The sequence below is a fragment of the Eleginops maclovinus genome, chromosome 2, assembly GCF_036324505.1.
Source record: "Eleginops maclovinus isolate JMC-PN-2008 ecotype Puerto Natales chromosome 2, JC_Emac_rtc_rv5, whole genome shotgun sequence".
Taxonomy (NCBI): domain Eukaryota; kingdom Metazoa; phylum Chordata; class Actinopteri; order Perciformes; family Eleginopidae; genus Eleginops; species Eleginops maclovinus.
In genome coordinates, this window is record NC_086350.1 from 17,940,654 (window position 1) to 17,962,263 (window position 21,610).

General features: G+C 39.8%; 1 protein-coding gene across 1 annotated transcript; it reads left to right on the top strand.

Moving 5' to 3' along the window:
- The first annotated feature begins 8,372 nt into the window (after positions 1-8,372).
- Positions 8,373-9,394, top strand: phlda2 (pleckstrin homology-like domain, family A, member 2). Its single transcript, XM_063876971.1, has 2 exons — positions 8,373-8,938; positions 9,044-9,394. Exon 1 carries the CDS (start codon positions 8,484-8,486, stop codon positions 8,898-8,900), a length of 417 nt encoding a protein of 138 aa, XP_063733041.1. The 5' UTR covers positions 8,373-8,483; the 3' UTR covers positions 8,901-8,938; positions 9,044-9,394.
- Positions 9,395-21,610: the final 12,216 nt, after the last annotated feature.

Genomic DNA, 21,610 nt, shown 5'->3' on the forward strand with positions numbered 1-21,610 from the left:
ACCAAAGAAAAAAAAAGGGAATAGGGAGGTGCTTTATGCTGCTGACGCCGGGTTGGTGTTCAGAACTGAATGAGTTGAACTAAAGAGCCCATTACATCTTAGATCTGATAGCGTTACTGATGGCATTGACACAAGAACTCACAGGTTTCCTCACATTTTGATCATTATTTCAGGTTAGCAGCTAATGCATTAACTAAAAAACTAAAGCTAGTGTCTCCTTACCTGTTATTTTAGCACTCTGTTTACTTCAAAGAGGAAAAGCATAACCTATGGTATATTGGTATCTCTCATTTCCAAACAGGATTTGCCTAAACAAAATGATTTGTTTTAAAGAGGGTAACACGAGTATAATACTAAATCTATTGTGTTTTTTTGAAAGCAATGTTATGATATATCTGTTTTTGGAAAATAAATTACCTAACAATATTCGTAATGTCATTAAACATTTTTTCAATTTCTTCAGTTTTTAATTAAATTACCTTAATAAATATTAAATCATTTTGTGATGAGAACTGATAATGGCATGATATAAGCAATTGCTAGCACTGTACCATGCTTACTCAACATATTTGCAAGATAAATCCTCATGTTAGCATTTAGCTCTGTGGCTACGTTTAGCCTTACAGAGCTGTCTTTACACTCTCTGTCTTGGTTAATGGGAATCACTCGAAAATGGAAAGCTGGTAGTAGTGACCTCACTCAGAACTCCATTGGATGTTTTTAGTAAAAGTGTGAAAATAATTACTAAACTTTAATTAGAATGTGAACAATTCCTGTAAACCAAAACAGTAAACACGTGAAGAACAAAGTTAATTCAAATAATGCTGTGTACTAAAACAAAGGTCAGCAGCAAATAAATGAGCCATAAACATGCAGAGGGGAGAGATCAGAAGTCATCTTAACCTCTCCTGACAGCACCTGCCAAGCATAAACCAAACCTGCCACACACTGCACAGGGTTCATGGGAAAGTATGTTCAGGATGGGCTGCGTCCTTGGGGAGAGCTGTGCACAATCTCCTCTAGGAGTGAGACTAAACAAGGATGTGACTAACATTTCAGCGTGGGTTTCATAATGTATTTTCCACCGTCTGAAGCCAAAACTCTTTCAAATCCCTCCAATCATCTTCTTCTGCAGTGTGTAAATGCTGTATGTGGGTGTCAGGTGATATAAACGGATGTTGACAGTCGTTGGCCTTAGCACAATACACTTGTTCTTTTTTTTTAAATTATCTGCTCAATTTAGGCTGGAGCCTGTTCAGTCTAACTGACTGGCATGTCTTTGGACCAGTGTATGGTTGACTGTGTGAACCAGAGAAGACATCTATGTAACTGTTCAGTTAAAATACATGAGAGGAAACATTAGATGGAGCTGTAGGGGAAACATAAACATGTCACTCAAAAGTAAGCCAGAGTTATCAGATGGTTCAGCGTCTTATCCACTAGGTGCACTTTGTTCCTTTTGGTTTATCCTTGTTTACTTAACACAAATGACTATAAACAATGGTCAATACAACTTTGATAATCTAACTCACTTTTCTGCATTATCAACGCTTACCTTATGCCTGGTATGTGTGGGAAAGCAAGCTTCATACCCAATCACAGCATAACGACAAAGCAGAACACCTCTGTCTGGATTTATGAATGGAATGGTATCAAACGGGTGTGGCGTGCTTGGCCTGAATCTCACTGCTCCACCTGTGAGCACAGACCTGGCAAACCTGGCATGCTGCGCCATGGTCTGATTTGCTTCAAGGGTTAGGGTGGTTACTAACATCCATGACATACAATTACAGTAAAATGTAAGGATTTTATAATGGGCTCTCTCCGGAATATTGTGTCACGTATTTCCGATTACATTTTCCTGGGTAAATGAAGTGAATTATTGAGCATATCTGATAGTTTTGACTTGATTTGGATTGATGACCTCCAGTCAAATTCAGACTTGTTTAATCACTGCTGCATTAAAGAGCATTCATTGAAGAGGAATTCTGAACTCATATATCATCATTTCACTCTCACTCTTGGCTTCATGTGGATTAGCTGACAATGAGGCATTTTGTCAGTATTCTACTTTAAGCCCACGTTGATTCTGCACATCATGCTGGATAAACCGTCTCTACAGCAAACCTCTAAAGAGACAGTTCACCCAAAAATCGTCTTACATGTAGGGCTATTTATTGATCTCTATTTTTTTGGTGTGGAACTATTTTCTCTCTACTGAACAGCTTCCATGATTTTCCCCATTAGCTCACAGAGGGTGTCGTATTCTGTACAAACTGTAAAGCCCTCTGAGACAAATGTGTCATTTCTGATAGTAGGCTATAAAAGGTGATTGATTGATTGATTGATTGATTGATTGATTGATTGATTGATTGATTGATTGATTGATTGATTGATTGATTGATTGATTTATTTATTGAATAGCACACTACAACAAGTGTTTTATATTATGTGACCACGAGACTCTGGTACATTGTGATTGCACACGCCAAAATGCTTACTGGGTGTAGAAAGAAAATATTTCCTTGTGAAACTGACTTGTGGGTTATCTTGAGTAACTGGATCATGGTTTCTGTTAAGTGGCATTGCTGTTGAGTTTTTCCACATGTACTTTTTTTCATACTTTGAGCACCATTATCTAAGTGCCACCTAGTTTCCAATATAATCTACAGAAGGAAGATATCTCTACTTAAAATATTTCCAAGTAACGGCAACACACCAAAACAGTATATCTTGATGAATAGCTCTACAGGTAATAGGGAACATGTCTGAGGTGAACTGTCCCTTTAAATGGGGATGTTGGACAGGCCTTAAATAAGTTAAACCATCAAGCCTAAAAGTCCAGTCCTGCTCGCATAACAGATTAGTATTGGTTTGGCAGAAAGTCTCTAGGTTTATCTTGTAAGCTGTAGTGAAGCTATGCAGACAGTAAAATGAATGCTGCATTCCTGGCAGGGAGAAGGATTGCAGACCTGCATACCTGCCATTCTTCTCAGAGTCAAATTGGCAAGAATGAGCTGCTGGTCTTTCCAAAGCGGACTCTCTAGATCACATCTCTCTAACCGGAGTCTTTGCACGTTTGCTCACATGTTGTGTGAAGGAAGTGTGTTTATCACCAACGGCATCGCTCACACATCTTTATGTTAAAGTATGTGCTAATGACAAAAGTGTTCAAGGAAATGTATGAGAGAGTTTACTCTTTTTCGACAATTTGCTACTTCACACATTTTAAGGCAACATAGTTGTTCTTTTTACTCTTCTACATTTACCTAGCAGCTGGAGTGTCTTCTCATTTTGCAGCTGAATATAGTGTACTCTGACAGCAGCAACTCTGCGGAATGATAACTTTTGATAACGTATCCAATGCAGGATGAGTATACTTGTAGTAGAGTATTTTCAAAGTCTTGTATTAAGTTATGATTCTGATTACCAGTTCCTCTCTTAAGTTAATCACCAGTTCCAACGTCTGTTTTAATTGTTCACTGACAGTTTCTACTGCAGCATTGTGATTAAGTGTGCGTTGGCCTCATCAGCCATTTGTTCTTTTTCCCACGCTGCTGAATGCCAGCGGGGCCAAAGACACACACACACAGGGCTTATCAGAACAATGCCTCAAATAGCTCGGGAGTCTCATCACAAGGGCATGTCACCAAAGAGCAGAAGAGCAGAAGAAGATGTGCGTGTGTGTGTGCGTGTGTGTGTGTGTGTGTGTGTGTGTGTGTGTGTGTGTGTGTGTGTGTGTGTGTGTGTGTGTGTGTGTGTGTGTGTGTGTGTGTGTGTGTGTGTGAGAGAGAGGCAGGCGGTAGTCATAAACGTGTCACAGTTTGCAGCTGTTACCTGCCGGCTCTGCTGAACTTGTCAGCAGCCCATCACGGCCGGCTCATCCATACTGCTCCCCATTGTCAGGCTGACTATGTATAGTTCACTGTCTAAAGGAAGCAAACATAATTTACATCAACATAATTTGCATGCTCACAAAACATGCATACAATTATTCATCTGCTCTACTGTGCAAAATGTGAGAATAAATAAAATGATGATATAATAATAAGCAAAAAGCAAAAGCAAAGTCAGGAAAAGGAGTTTTTATTTATTTGTATTTATCCTATATGAAATAATCAGCAGTATAATCAATATGAATCAGACTGTGGAGATTTGTACGTGTTTTCAAGTCTCCAAGATATGAATGCATTGCTCTTTGTTCACAGTGTGACTGCAGGGTGTGACAGGTAATGGTCCGCACCTTTATTTACAGTTTATTGCTGCTCCCCTTTAATCAGATATTTAATATCTTTATTAGGCCAATTTGAAGTTAAAAGCGGCTATCATCAAACATTTTAGATAAACAATGAATCACATGACTACTTGTATGTGAAAGGAGCTGCTCCTTGTAATAAAACCCAAATCTGCAAATAACCTTTGAATTCTACAGATAGTTATCATTTCTTTAAACGTATTGCTTTGGTGTTTTAGGGTCATTGGATTTATTGCAGTTTAACAATTAATTGCAATCAATCAATTGATCAATACAAAATGATCAAATCCTAAAAAAAGGATGCACTGTGAGTACATGAGTTTACATTGAGAGTGACCTTTTCTATCTGGTCATAGGAAATGGGATTAATTCAGTGTATTTCAGAGTTCTGCAGTTGTGTTTTATGTAACCCTCCAAATCTAGTATTAATAGATAAATCTCAAATGTACTGACTTATTTTCAGCCTAAACAAGTTAATTCAAGCAAGGTTCAAAAAGTTGACTTGTTTTGTGTTGGATGTTCTGTGTGCTGTGACTCACGGTAACACTTCATGCCCCGACACGACGACCAAACTCTTCTGGTCCTTCCACCTGCTGTCTTGTCACACCCATGTCCCCACCGCTGCTAAACTCCATCACACGCAAGTATACAAGCTTAGAATAACTGCAGACATGAAGTTGTTTTAGTTTTTTTGTGCTCACATTTAATCTGTTCGTTTTGTAATCAAAACATCCTCAGTTGTTGCAGATGACACACTATCTCACTTCCTCTGTTTTTATGGGTTTTGTTTTGTCTTTGTGGAGACAGGGATAACCAAAGGGAGATGATTTGAACCAAATGTTGTCACATCACTCCATCACAATCCGACTCCCTCCAGAAAGAGTTGTGGTTTCTCACAAGCTGGGAAAACAAGGAGGGCAGCAACACATTACAGATTTACTGCTGTTGGATACGTGTGAAAGACTAATAAAAGAATATAATGTTGGCCAAAACACTTTGTTAAAAATAAGCCTAGGGTGTGTTTACTGTATATCAATCATATTTGTTCTAATTTGAAACTGGTTTGGGTTGATTTCTGTAACCTATTCCTGCTTTGTCAGAATATATGTTTTCTCTAACTTTCAGAACAATTTGCAACGCCACTACTGCGTATAATTGATCATTTTCCATATTTCTTGACAGGAAAAATTAAATTAAGGTCTGATAATATAGACACAACATAGTCATCTGCATGTGCAAACACTCTGTCTCGCACACACCTGGCCTTCCTTTGGCAAGCAAACTCCTCCAAAGAAAGGCGCTCCACCATCCGCTGAGTCACTGCCTGGGCATGTCTCCACCGCAAACAAATCCAATATATGAAGGCCTAGACATTGCCGCGCAACAAAGAGAAAAGCCCCTAAAACAAAGGTGGGGGTAAAGAGGCGGCGGTTCACCTCTTTTACTCAACAGAAGTTGGCTGTGTTGACTCTGTACACACATGTGGTTTCCTTTCCTTTAAGATCAGGGATTAATGTGGCCTCCACATCCCGCTCCAGTGTCATGCACGAGCTGTTTAAAGTGATTCACCATGGTTACGCCTTTGGTGCAGTCAAATGTCTGTGTGATCATAAGAAGGGTTGATGTGTGAAGTCTTACAGGTGTTCTCTCTTCTAAGTCATGGGGCACAAAGGGATTTCATTCCCTTAGGGGTCGCACAGATTTTGTAAACTTACTGATGAACTCTGGAGAAGTGGCGCGTGTGAGTTTAAGGTGACATTTCACTTCCGGAGGGAAATTGAAGGGGAGATGATAGTGAGTCAGACAGGAGAGCCTGAAGTGGGTGCTTGGCGCACGTTCACCAACATGAGCGATGCACGCAGGCTGGTGTATCTGAGCTACACATGGGGTCAGGGTTGTGTTTGTGTGTGTGATAATGAGTCGGTGACATCTGTCTTCCTGCCACCTCTTCCTGTTGAATCACACAGACTAGGTGTAGACAATACCAGAAAGTGTGTTTCACAGGCTCCAGAGGCTCAGTGATACACATCTTAAGTCTGCTGCTGACAATCTGATATGACATCATTTAGGTTGTATTCAGTCAAAGTTCAATCAACCTAACATTTATGATATTATTTTAAGAACACCTCAGAACTTGAGCTCCTCATGTAGTTTGACTTCAAATGATGATTTGAAAGCGATATAACTCATTTTCAAAACATATAAAATCCAACAACAAAATTGTTAACACATACGAATTAAGAAAATGAAAAATAGTCAAATAAAGTAGCCTGGACAAATGCTAGCGAAATGAGAACATATCCAGTCCTGATACTTATTGTCTAGCATGGAGTCTCAGTATACTTACCTTTAGAAAGCATTTACTAATAACTCACATTTTTAAGGCAGCGGGGAGAGGTTGAACCATCTTGAAAGGTTAAACAGTGCCTTTAGACTCCTTCTGCTTTTATTGAATAATTGCTGAGTGTTAATTGCCATGTTTTCTTTTTGTAGCTGCTGACACGCAGTTAGGTGAAGCTTATGCTCACTGAGTGGAAACTGGTCACTGTTTGCATGTCACTCAGCAGTTTGATTATGCACAGGAATAGCAGAGTTTATACAAAACACCACTGAGGTGTAACAAGTTTAGTCTCAAGTATTACCTCTATAAATAATCACTAGAGAGCATGGTGGCGGGGAATAATTGACCAGCCTGTGGATAAAATCTGACTACAGTGAACATATTTTAGGGTTGGATATTTGACATACATTCACTCTGGTCTTCTTACTCACTTCCACAGACTTTCCACAGTCAGAGGAAGGTGGGCTCACATCCGAGACCTCGCTCTTAACCACAGGGTTTCACTGAGGGACCATCAAAAAATGACTGATGGAATGACCCAAAACCAATACCAGTAAAATTTCTGCTTAAAAAAACACATGGCAAACCTTATTGAGATTATTGACATGTCATTGAATTGACTAAATGTTTCAATAAATGATAATATTGTTTTAGCTGCTATGTCAGGTGATTGATGCAGAACTATATTAATAAACATGACAGGAATGAAACATCTATTTCTTTAGATTTTAAATGTGAGGGCTTAATCTATTTTATACAAAGATTTAATTGAAAATGTTATTGATTTTTTGAAAAGTCTTCATTAGTCCAACAGCTTTCAAGTCATGTGACCCAGTGAATCCAGAACCACAATAGACTCTGTTAACTACATTTAACCCCTGTTCTATTTTATGTAAATATTTATGTGATTTTTTAATTTTGTTTACTACCTTCAATTTTACGTTACAGGGTGACACCAAATTCATATGAGTTAACTATTTATATTGTATATTAGTGCTTCTTCTTTTGTCCATGAATGTTTTTATGAAGATTCTGCCATTAGTTTGTTTTCTCTTTGTTTTTGTTTTGAAAAAGTCTTGATTTTTTCAATAGTTAGTCATTTGACCCAGTGACTCCAACTCAATGCAGCATTGTATCACTACTCTGGACAACTAGGACACACCTCTGGTTTTAAAGTCTTTTTATTTTATGTGAATATTTTTAGGGAAAAGGATCTGCTCTTTTTAAAGTTTTGATTCTTTTCAGTAGCTGATGGCTGTCCCTATGTAAAACCCTGTAGTTCAGAGTGAGGGCTCGGTTATGAGCTTACCATAGACTGCTGACAGTCTGTGAAACTGAGTAATATGACTGGAGTGAATGTATATAACCAACCAAATACTAACTTTACAGAGTGTGGATCATAAACTTTAACAGGGAAATAAAACATCCCTCTAAAAATGTGCATATTTAAAGTTTACAGGGCCAGACTGTTTTTACTCTTGTGCTCAGCTTACTCAGAGCACATCTGGTAATTATCTGTATTAGACTGAATCACTTACTGCAGAGTGGGCAAATATTTACACTGTAATCTTCTCAGTGGGATGTGGATTAGTAATTAACATGTTAGCAGTGTAATTAGGTCCACGTTAGGACTTCCTCTGCCCTCCCCGCCTGCGCCACAGCTTCCGCCCACACAGTCTTGAATTACTCCACTGGCAACTGTTGATGCATTCCCAAGTCATCTGACGTCAAGTGGGAAGGGCTTCGCCAGAGTACACACTATAAAAACTCCCCTGCTACCTCTTTTCATTCATAACGCAGCTCTGGATTACTAAAACTTTTGTGGAGAAGCTCCTTCCTCGGGCTCCTCGGTCGACACAGCAGGGGAAGCACAAACATAGCTAAACAATGAAAATGTCAGCGGCAGAGATCAGCCAGGTCCTCAAAGAGGGAGAGCTGGAGAAGAGGAGCGACAACCTGCTCCAGTTCTGGAAGAGGAAAACGTGCGTCCTGACCACGGACAGCCTCAACATTTACGCCGACACGCAAAAGCGCTCCAAGGGCAAGGAGCTCAAGCTGCAGTCCATCAAGAAGGTGGACTGCGTGGAGCGCACCGGCAAGTTCGTCTTCTTCACCATCGTGACCACAGACGATAAGGAGATCGATTTCCGCTGCTCCGGGGAAGAGAACTGCTGGAACGCGGTGATCACCATGGCTCTGATAGATTTCCAGAACAGAAAAGCCATACAGGACTTTAAAACGCGGCAGGACAATGAGAGCGCTTCGCCCGGACAGCAGGAGAGGCGCATGGCGAGGGCGCCCTGAGCCGGCGGGGACACCGGCTGTTAACCACTCCTAATATGGTGAGGGACACGCCATGACATATAGCTGACATCATATACTAATACACATTGTGGCTCAGAGCAGTGGGAGAATCTTGAAACTAATGACATGTTGTCTCCTCCTAGTGTCAAATTGGACCATACTCAAATAATAATCGGACCAAAAGGAAGACGAGGTCATCCGGTCCAGACATGAAGGATTGTTCGAGACTGAGCTCTCGGGAGAGAGGGGGACAACTGATCCAAACCGAAAGACTGAGAGATTTTCTGAATCTCCACACGCAGGACTGAACCCTTGAATTGTCAAAACTATATCAAGTTTGCTTTCCTGGGAGGAATGACTCCTAAAACCATGATGTTAATTTATTTGTTTCCAGGATATTACTGGCAAACACCTTATGTTGTTTAAATTATTTCCTTTTACAATGTGTGTTGATTGTATTTATTTGAATAAATACTGATGCTTTTTTGACATAATTTGCGCTCTCCTCTACTTTTGTTTTCATGTCTCAGCTTTTCTTCTTAGTACCAAAGTCTGTTAGTATCTAATTAAAGCGTTTAGAGTTAGCCAACTATTTGACACTTAGGGACACTTTTCACCAGCAGCATTTTTTAGTTAATGCCACACATGCAACAGTAAAAGGGGAGTGGTGGATAGGAAAGCCCCTTTCCTTTCTGCTGTCAGGTGGAATGTTACTCTTTATTGTCACTGGAAGGCTTGAGTCATAACTGATAAGCAGCTTTAGTCATCAGCACGGGACACATAAAAGATTCAGTAATGCTTTGAACACACCTTAACTGCTTCCGAGGTGTGGTAGGGTTATAGGTCGCAGCTATTGCTTTAGAATGCTTAAAAGTTTGAACTTGATAATTAAATGTGTTACGTTAGTGGTGTTTTCAGACTATGAGCTTCACACAAGAATAATAAAAATAGTTTTGTTCATATACAGATGGTTTTCCATTATATTAAACACTTTTTTTTGTCAAGCACGCTTTTTCTCTTCAACCGTTACAACACACAGGAAGTTCACTTGACTGCCCTGTTATCATGACATAAAGGCTGATTCAATGGGTATAATGTGACATTAGGTACACACCTATGTAATTACTGTTATAAACGCAGTGAGTACGGCTTGAGTCATTCAGAAATCCTTGCAAGGCACACAAAAGACGGATAATATGCAGGTTATAAAGTCCACGTAGTCATTTTAAATTAGCTGTATAACTATACAACTGGCTGTATATAAACCATGTGTTGGTTCGGCACATTTAATAAGTGAGTGAGTGTTGAACTTTCTGACTTTATTTAGTTTTGTCATATTTGCAATACGCCTGTGAAAAAGTCATAATCCTAAACATTTAAATGGACCATGATTGATGCAAACTCCTTGGTAAATAGTCAGTTCATGTCATTAGAAAAGTAAGTAAACTTGATGTTGAAGCACTTTTCAAAACAAGAGACCTGATCTAGACTAATCTTAAACTACTATGACATTATACATGACATTTTTACAAGGCTTGTCTCTGTTAAAAGATATTGAATAAAATCTGACATTAAACCAGTTCTATCAGAATAAAAAAAAAGCGGCCAGTTAAATTAAATATACAAATGACTCGAGAGATCTAATACAGAGAAGGAGTTTGGTCATTAGTCAGTGTTAAAAAAAAGTGAACTGCATTTGTTTTTCCTGAATACCGTTTGGACATTAAAAAAAGACACGTCCTCGCTGCCTTGAAATGAATACCTCCGGTTGTAGATCTTGCAGGGTGGAAGTGTGTTATGAGCACATATACCCAAAGGTCAGGGGTGACAGAAAGCCGAATCTCTGGCCCGCAGTAATGAAGTGTATAGTGGAGTCACACTCCTGCTTGTCCCATCCCATCCCTGTGTGCAGCTTTGAAGTAGGATCACACTACAATGAACACATCAAAGGGTTAGACTGATCTGAAGAGTATTACCGGAGCGGACGGGCCTTCTCTCTAAAAATACCGCTTCACAAATTGGCACCACTTTAATCTAGCAAACACACAAAGAGACACACACACACACACACACACACACACACACACACACACACACACACACACACACACACACACACACACACACACACACACACACACACACACACACACACACACACACACACACACACACACACACACACACACACACACACACATTCATGTTTTCCTTACATCAATGCTTGCTATTCCTTTTTAAACATGATTTAATGCAGAAAAGTGCTTTTTATTTTAGCATTTCAATTGAAGTGTAAGTTCTCAGAGGCTGATAAAAGACATAATAACCCCCTGTTTTGTTCTTTACTTCCTTGCTCTTCTGAAGACACACACATGCACACCACCAACCAGGACTCACACACTGTGTCTTCCTCTCTGATCTCAGGCTGTATAAACATCCTCTGACGCAGCACTGGCAAACACTCAGCCATACTTGTAGCCTTGCCGTCATCGGCCTATCATGTGGAATCAGCATGGCTGCGCAACAATGAATGCATTGTTACATTCCTGGGAAAAAGTTATATGCAAGAACAGAGGATGTGAGTGCAGTGCCCTGACTTGTATACACATCTTTTTGAGCAGGACAAAATGTCTGATAGGGAGGCGTTTATTGTAAACACAAGATGTAATGCGGACAGGCTCAGGCAGTGTGTATGGGGTAACAGCTGAGTGGGGTGTTGTGAGGTGAAAGTCAATAGCCAGAAGGAACTTGTCTCACTCCCACACTAACAGCAGTAACTCTGATATGACAAGACATTAATCTGTATTGATGTGCATAAATCTTTGATATTGTCCTCTTTGCCTCAACTTGAAAAATGACTCAGTCCATTTGAGCAGTGAGAAATTAAACTATTGGACAGAATGAAAAGGAGATGTGCTTACATTTGGATGTAATGCCTTATGTGGAGCAAATAAATAGCAAGCTTGGAAAATAATGAAACAGTTTACACACATAACATTTTGTGGTTTTGAAATGTTGGTATCTTCAAGGTTAAAAATCATTACTGATAGATTTTAGATATTAAGAATAGTTACATCCACTATGCCATGTATAAAACGCAAACGTACATTTCCAAACATACTTATGATCCGTTATCCTCTACTTATGAAGAGTTGGAGTTATAATTATGTATAAATATTTATGATGCTTTATTATCACATTTTAATGTATTATAAGTGGTGCATTCACAATACACAACAATACACATTCAATGCCATTGAATTCTCAGCAAATTAAGTGAACTTTTGAAAATATAAAATGTCATTTAACATAACCAATGCACTTTATAGCAAAAACAGGAAAGTGTCCAATATTCAAATACGGTGGAATCATCTTTTTCTGGATCGAGAAATAAAAAGGTCTTAAATTATAGCAGGAAGGTTTAAACTGTATTTATAGAAAAGTGGTGATACAGACTGTAATCGTATAATAATTATTCTACTTTCCCCTTAAATCTCACCTTGTTTGGCCTTGCAACTCATAAAGAGCATGTCTGGGCATTTCAAACAGGAACAGCACTTGAAGTGTGGTTGCAGCTTGATGAAATGTTAACCACACTTCAGTATAGTTTAACATACGAGTACGCTCAGGTATGCGTCATTGCTACTCCTCCTCATGCTTAATGAGGGTATCACTATTCTTCCTGTAAGCCACTATTACTTAGGAACTTTTGTCTTTGTTTGACTTTAACCTGTGTTGTCATTTCCTCGCTCCCTCTTCCCGTCAGAGTCCAATCTGACGCCAGCAGACACAACATTAGTGCTTCATGTAAATAAAACTCCAAAAACCCAAACAGCAGGATATTAGGCAAGGCCTTGGGACATGCATGACCCATTCTTTCTCGTTTCAAAAAAAGCTGCCAGGGGTTTACCTGACCTTTTTTTTAAGGGGATTATCTCAGAGAAGTGCTATTCACAGGCTTATTTTACCGGAAAGAATGTCACCTTGTGACGCATGGCTCAGGTGAGAGCATTCCTGAGCATATACCGGAATAAGCACATAGACAGACAGACGACCTCGGTGCATACCTGAGAAAACATCATGTCAGAGTTATTAGGGTAATTCTTCAGAGTTCATTTGGGCCACAAACAACAAGAGTTCACCAAAATCCAGCTCTCTGTGGTTCTCCTCTGTTTTCCATTTACCATTCCTCCATCCAAACAAAGGTCATCTGATTCCCAGATCTGGTCGGATAAATTGCGGATGAATTCCCCCTCCTCATCATATCCACAAAGGCGTCATTCTCCTAATCGCCTGTAGCCACGACAACAGTGTTTGTTTTTAATAGGACATCCATTTCTGTCTGCTGAGTCACGGGTGAAGGCTCCCCAGATCTGCATCTTTAGCTCGAGTATCTGCCCACTCTAATCCACCCATAAACTCAAATAACCTCAGAAGCCATGGCACAGCACTGAATGTATATACAGTGTAATATACAATGGGAACAAATAACTTTAAAAATCTTGTCATGAAAAGTCAGCAGGGTGGTGACCTGTGGTTTTCTGTCTACCTTGAAGCACCCTGATAGCTTTTGAGCCCATCCACTAATCCACAAATATAGAAAACTCAAAATATGACAAAGGTGATATTTCCCCTATATATCAATGGTTTCTTTGAAGGCCTGTTTTTCAAACAGAATCTTACAAATTTGGCACCTCTTATATGTAAGACATGTGTGTGTGTTGGATATGCTTAACCCCACACACACACACATGCTGTATTTTATACACACAAAGTGTTGGCAGTGGCTGCACCGCTGAGTGGGATCATGTTGCCTAAGACCCAGCTGTCCGGAGAGAAGCCTCAGACAGAGAGTGGAGACGCTGTCAGGAATGTCTACAAGGCAGCGAGGGGGCGGATGTCCGAGAACCACAGAGCTCCACGTGCACTCTGTGGCCCCGTGGAAGAGAGAAAAGATTAGTGTCCCATTGAGTAGGCTTCAAACCTTTGACTTGGACTTGGACTAGAAAATGACTTGAGCACTTTGGCTTTGACGTTTTCGTGTAGCTTAACTGGACCCGTAAAAAAAGCTCTGAGTTGTGTGAGAGATCGTTTTAATGTCAGTTCATACCCCTAGTAGCACCTATTCACAGCTGTGTTGTTTTTTATATACATTTTCAAGTATTTAAAGATCCATAATAAAATAAACATTTAAAAAAGAACAGCAGCTAGGTGGCTAAAGGAAGCGGCAGTAATTGAAAGTTGCTTCTGAAATTTAAAGGTTATTTTTCAAGGCTGTGTAAAAAAAACAATGAAATCCCATCCTGTATGTTGTATGGATTGACTATTTACTTATTGGAGAAAGAAGTCTCAAAGAAATAAACCTGAGAAATAAGCTCTAAATCTGTATCGCTGCATCGTTTCATGTGTCAGAAACAGACAGATGTGGATCGTATTGGATGATGGGAGCAGTGGAGCAGAGCAGCTGAGGTACAGGAGACTGATCACAGTCTAGCTTGGCTCCCGAGGCGGGGTTTGGTTACCAACACCTGCCTGAGTGGGTGTGTGAATAGATTACCAAGAACAGATTATAATAACAATATATTTCCCAGCCTGGAAGTCTAATGTAAGACATTATTCACAATTGGAATAATAATCCTCAACATTATTCTTTTCCTGTGTGGGACTGTGTATTTGTGTGTTCATCTTTGTCTTTGTGTGTGAGAGGGTGGGCGTGCGTGCGTGTGGAAGCTTGAATATGTTTTACCTATGCTGGTGTGATGGGCTTCTCATTTCTGGCAGCACCAACAGCATTTTGTTGGGGAAAAATCTAATAAAAAGGGGGGGAAAGAGAAAATAAAGTGGAAATCTGAGAGCAATGTGCTGGTTTTACAGTGTGATGTGATTTCCACAACATGCCACTGAATAGCTCCACAGCGGCTGATTGGAAATGAAATGAGTTACAGTAAGTTACATCAGACTGTGGGTGCAGCCAATAACGCAGCAACATGATCAACTTTGCCTGACTTGAAACTGAAGGTGAAACAAATGGCTGTAATAACCACAAATGATGACCCCGGGTCCTGAGCCATTATCAGGGCGAGGGGAAGTAGTACCACGCAGATATTGCACAAGAGGAAAGTGAGTGAAAGAGAAAGAAAGATAATTGAGCACATAAAGGGAGAGAGGGAAAATTCCAGCACAGAGAACATTAGAAGAAGAGTTAAAGAGAGATATGAGGGCAATAAATGGATGCAGGAATTTCCCCGCGACACACCAAAGCCAACAAAATGCCGGGTATGATCTAATTACCTGGTAATGCATGGCTGCTGCTACACCCTACACAAACAGACTGCTGAAAGATTTCAAATCTATATTTCACTCTGTATTTACCATTAGGAAATGCTTTGACATGAGCAAAGACATGGAACATTCTAAAGAAAGATAAATCACTGTGACCTTTGTGTTATAAATTGATGTCAAATAATATGTGATATTTCCTGTGTGGTATTTGGCAGTTTTTAAACATTTTTTAACAAACATATGAGTTAGAGATGAACTACAATATACTTTGAAATAAACCAACCCACAACAATTACTCCACTGTCATTCTATTTTCATTTTTCTTGTGCCATAATATTTTGTCAATATTATAATTTTATGGCATTTATTTCATAATTTGTGTCAAGTAATAAAAAGTGCTGTCTATGATGGACCTTTGAGAGTTTTGTGTAAAACATTTGGAAAACGTTGTGTTCAACAGGGACATTTAGGCTGTCTGAAGTAAGTATTCCAGGAAGCTGGAAATCCCCTTTATAAGAGTACAGGTTCTCAGACAATGCATTCCTGCAGATCCTATGTATTGTTTCTCCTCTTGGCTCCAGCTCAGTGATCACTTCAGCAGTGTGGTATTGACCCGTCAGCAAATGTCTCCATCAATCATAGCAGGACACAACGGGAGCGTTTTGTTCAAAGGCGGAGCAGTGGGTGCTTAATCACTTCTGATCGGGGTGTGGGTTTGTGTTTCCGAGTCTGCATACCTCCGCTGAGGTGATGTGATCTCTCTGCAGCCACCCAGGAGCTGTGTGGGTTGATCCATGAATGGACAGATGGATGGATGAAGGGCAGGGAGCTGGAAACAAAGGAAAACAGAGCAATGACAAGTTTCATATGTGCTTCTCTTCGGAACTTTCTCATACCTCTGTCTATCTGGTTCACCATTTTATGATTTCACCAAAGAAAATATTGCAACCCTAAAAGCAACAACATGGCTAAAAAAAAATCCAACAGGGAAACAAATATAACAAGTCTCACAATCATGCAGGGTTGACCTTTCATAAGCTTTTCTCAATAAAAGCATACTGATTCATTGAAGTGCATACATTATATATGTCATTCATTACAACTGTGTTTTTCATACTTTGACAAGTCTGTTACATATCTCAAAGAATCCCACTCATACAAGCCTAATCAACCTGCTGGAGCTGGAAGCTACATTTATGTGACATGTGTAAGTGGCTGCTTTATAAACCCCCTGTAGACGAAGGAAGTGGGAAAACCAAACCCTGAAATAAGAGGAAATCCTGTTTGTCATGGCTCAAGGGTCTTTCCCAAGGAGCAGAGGGACTCACAATGGTCCTCTCTGTCAGCACGCTGCCCTGAGACTGAGCACAGTGCCAACCTTTTGCTAAAAAGGCTACGGTGGTATTGAAGGTCAGCATAAATCAAATTAACGAGCATGATTGAAATACAGCGCAAGCAATGAAAACACAGGCCTTTTAAACAAATGATACATCGGCATGGACCAGTTATATCTATGGAAATTTGAGACTTCATCCATAAGAGGTTTCTTACTCCTTAGATCCTTACTTGCCTAATTTCGTGGGTTAAATTCCAAAATAAAATGGGTTTTATCTTGAGAAGTCGTATTTATTGTCGTTCTTAAATAAGCAAAACTTTGAACACTTAAACTACTTCAAAACCTGCTTAGTTTTTACTTTGAAAGATTTTTGAAAAAGGTTTGAATGCTCCTCAAGGCACAAAATGGAAATTATTCTCCCATGCAATGCACCTTCATGTGTCAATGCCTCACTGACCCCTTTGTTTGGTTTGACATTGAAGAAGTCTGAAACCTGTGCGCAGACTGCGAGGCGGGAGTTTCAGGTTACATTTCATGGCCTTTCATTTTTCCCATCAATGCAAAGGCAAATTCACTAATGTTTTGTGAATCGGTGCGTGTTAGATATGCAATTCTGCTCTTTGTGCTCCAGACAGGAAGACCAAATGATGTCATCTCCCACGGATGTCATCTTTAATGAGCTGCACTGCACACAGGCAGTCAGCAATATGATAAAAACATACACATCTACTCGGCCAATTGGTATAACATTGGCGCAGGAGTCTGGCTTGGTCTTCATGAGGTACGCACATGTGTGTTCACACACCAGTAAGAGGTGGGGGTACAGCCAGTGCGAGCTGTGGGAACAGGAGTTTGTGGTGTAAGTTTACAAAACCCCCAGGGAAATGCGACAAAATGACACCAGCAGGAGAAAAATAGGCAGAGAGTAGGATGTCAGGTTGAAACATTAAGTAGGAAAACTGAGATCTTGTCTGATAAAAATCTATCCAGAAGTGGACACACACACACACACACACACACACACACACACACACACACACACACACACACACACACACACACACACACACACACACACACACACACACACACACACACACACACACACACACACACACACACACACACACACAGAGGAGTCTTTCACAGTGGTTTCAGTCCACCCAGTTCTGCTGTAACAAAATCCCTTTTCTTTAGTCAACGGCCATCGAGTGTGTGCATGTTGAGATGTGTGTCGGCTTTCCGTGCCAGAAGACAAGGGGCAGGGGCAGGGGCTTGGGCGAGGATGGGGGTGCAGAGGACATGAAGGGTGGGTGGATTGTTGGGTAATGAGTCACCGGAGCCTCCTTCAAAGCCTGCTCTCCAACCTCAACGCCCCCTCCAAACCCGAGCAGGGAGGTCCACTGGAATCTGGGCCTATGGATGGAAGAGCTGAGTGGGCAGGACACATACTGTACAGTGTACAGTGTACTTATACACACAAACACACTTCTTGTCTCTAACTAGGGTCAGGATCTGTCCGCTTTTACGGTGTACTTGTGTCTGTTAAATCAACGCCATTATCTTGTTGTATGTCTGTCTGTGTGTGCATGGCGAAACACAGATTCAGTTTGAAGTGTTGGATTAAACAGTCACTTTTTATTTCTGCAAAGCTCTGTAAATGTACTATAGTTAAGTGGAGGATCGTTATTCCCACAGTATGTAGCCCCCGTGAAGTTAGCATTTTATGATAGTGACATTAGAATATGGCATTTCATGGTAACTTCTTTTGGAATGAGCTAATTAGCTTACAACCTATTTGATTGAATTCAGTTGCTTGACTAGGTTGAATGTAATACAGCTCTATTTATGAAAAATTATAATCAGTGAATAGTTTGAAAGTGTATTTAGCTAACATTATTGGTATGCTAGCTGTTAGCGTTAAGCCTGCATGCGTAGTCGTTCATACATTCCTTAATGTAAACTAAATATTTCACAAAACATCATACACACCATTTTCTGTTACACTGATAGACAAAAAACACACAGAATCAACTTCTCTCTGCAGTCCATTTCCTGACGTTAATAAATATGCGGCGTACTCTGTTTACTAGACAGAATTAAAGACATGAAACAAATCTTTATCGAAACAACGTTATTTAATGGTTTTTTTTTAAGTTCCTTTATATAAAAGTCACTTCCTCTGGAATGTGTTTGTTCCAAACAACAACCTGCTGGCAGCATACTCATCTGTGTCACAGATCTGTGTAATGCCGACAATTATCCCGGTAGCAAGTTTAACGTCTGTAGGCTATAGGATTTCAAACACCATACATGTACACACCAGGTGTGACCCCTTGTCACAGCTTTCACTCTCCAGTTTATTAGATCATGAGCAACTGTGTGACTGACGGATGGAAATGAGAAGAGAACAGAATGAAAGAATAACGTGGATTGCAAATCAGAGGGTAGCAGAACAATCCCTGACCTAACTGGTCAGGGATTGAAGCTGAAAGGAGTTAACAATGAGACAGGAAGCAGAGATCAGTCAACAGTCAACAGTAGCTTTTAACATACAAAACCCACAAACAGGATCAAACACAAACATAATCCTGGACTATATTTAGATACTATACATCCTCACACAGCTGCAAAACTGCATGCAGGCTCAAGTCAACGGTCATGTAATAAAAATGAGAGAGTCAGAGTAATAGACTTTTTAAAAATCTGGTGGCCAGACAGGATATGATGGCCCATTTTTCCAAGTAAGGGAGGTGATGATGGGCTTGTGTTTGTCTTGTTAAACTGTGGGACGGGCTGAGTGCTCTGGGACAAGACTAGACAAGAACTGCAGCTTAACATAGAAACCACAGAGGCGGGCATTGCTGACGCCATGGCAACAAATCAAAGCATGAAACTGCACCACCAAGTGTTTACAGGTTATGTAATTGCTGGTTGGTTGTGATTTTCTTGCACTGAAACTTAGATGAAGACTTTAAATTATCAAACCTTCCTGCTTTTAAGACTTTTCATCTCGGCTGTGGTGAGATGTTGCATCCTGGGAGGTAGAACAAGAATAAGATCCTATCTGTTTTAACAAGTCATATCTACCTGTCTGCACAAGAACCCCCTTATCCTTTTCCTCTCATTTACATCATGGAATTACTGCAGTCTCCCCAAACAAATCAGTACTCGCCTTTTAAATGTTCTTTTATTAGTAAAATTCAATGATTCAGACTTTGAATCATCAGGATCAAGGAGTCCATTTATATGGAACCAAAAGGTTTTATTTGGGTTTCATTATCTCTTATAGAGGAGATGGTCATGCTCAGTCAACATTAATGAAACATAAAAGGTTAGTCACATAAATGATTGGATTGAAGGACATAAACTGAATACATGAAATCTTTAAACCTATGGGCTTTTTCCTGACTCTACCATGTGTTAAACCTTAGAGTGGATTTTAATTAAATCAAACTGTTAGAAACATTTTTTTTTTTGTTTGTTTGAGTGGTCCGGGGATGGAAGAAGTGCCCTTAAAAATACAAAAACATCATCAATATTGAGACTCATTCTCACATTTTTGAACTGCACTTATATGACATGTGACCCAAGCACTTATCCTTTTGAATGTTGTTCTGCAAACAAGTAAGAACAACTAATTTAAGAGAGTCATTTAAGTCCTTTAAGAGTATAAAGTACAATATATCTAAGTATATAGTATGGTTTGACGAGTGTGGTATTGTTGTCTTCTTAAGCATCCTCATCTTGTAAGACAGTTGAAAGCTGCAGAACAAATGAGAAAATTAACCTTAAGTGGAACAATCTTTGACTTTGGAGCCAACAATGAGCCTCCTAAAAGGGCAAAATAATTATTCTGTCAAGAATAACTTGACAGAATAATATCAAGTCTGCTGTTCCATGGCGAAAGGGCAAGTTTCATTTGCTAATGAAGACCATGTGTTAGGGTCAAAAGATACAGGAAGTGGACCTTGGGTGGACACTGTTTTGTCAGACGTATAGAGTAGTGTAAGAGAGAGAAAAACAAGTAAAGCACCACTACTTCAAAAACGCAAATTAGGTGCAGGTTCTAGATAGTTAAAATACTTTTATGATCAAGATCTTGGCAGTGATTGACTGCCATCTGATCACGTTCAGCACATATAAAAACATTGAAACACACATTGCCTCAGGGTGCAACAGACTGCCAGACTCCCTCAATCCTCTCCTCTGCTCTCTGAAAGGCACGTCCAGACAAGTCCCGTCTCTGCTTCACTTTAGGTTATTTGGGACAGGCCAGAACTGCAACACAGTGACAACACACAGCCAAAACATCCAAAATGATTCCCACTTGTGTTCAGCCAAAACAAGCAAGACACTCCTCTGTGCAGCTGGCCTCTACCTCGTGTACCTTGGGAGCAAATACAGAGAAGGAGATGGAGGCCAAGAATCATAGAAGGAGAATAAAATAATTAATTTAGTCAAAGTGGCTTAGTGCTAAAGCTAAATAAACAAAACATGACAGCTCAATAGAGAACTGATTTCTGAAAATAAATCATAAAAAACATTTGACTTATGATAGATAATAGGTAACAATATAGATAATATATAATAGATCACGTTTGACTTTTATTTTTCAGCAAAAGCAGCAAATTTACCGTTCACTGTGAAATAATAAATTGTGGATACAATGTGGAAAGGCTCATAGGGATATGGGTTTTGATGCATCATATTTACATTTATTTACACATTTCAGTCACGCTTGGGTTGGAAACACTTTCAGTTGAAAAATAATAGCTAAACTAAATTAAAGCCAAATCAACCCGTTAGCTTAGCGTAGCATTAAGAAAAACAGCTAGTGTGGCTCTGTCCAAAGGTAAAGTATCTACCTACCAACTCTAAAGCTCACTAAATAATGTGATTGATGTAATGTTTGCTCTTTTGGTGAAATTAAGATTTTACAGAGGGTGACTGGTCCAGGCCAAGAAATCTCATCGTGTGTAGATTTCAGATCTTATTTGTTTTCATACTGGTTAAACAAACAACAAAAACTGTATTCTTGTTTAATTGAAATGCTTGAAAGATGCTTGTGGGCAGATTTAGTTTCAGAGCC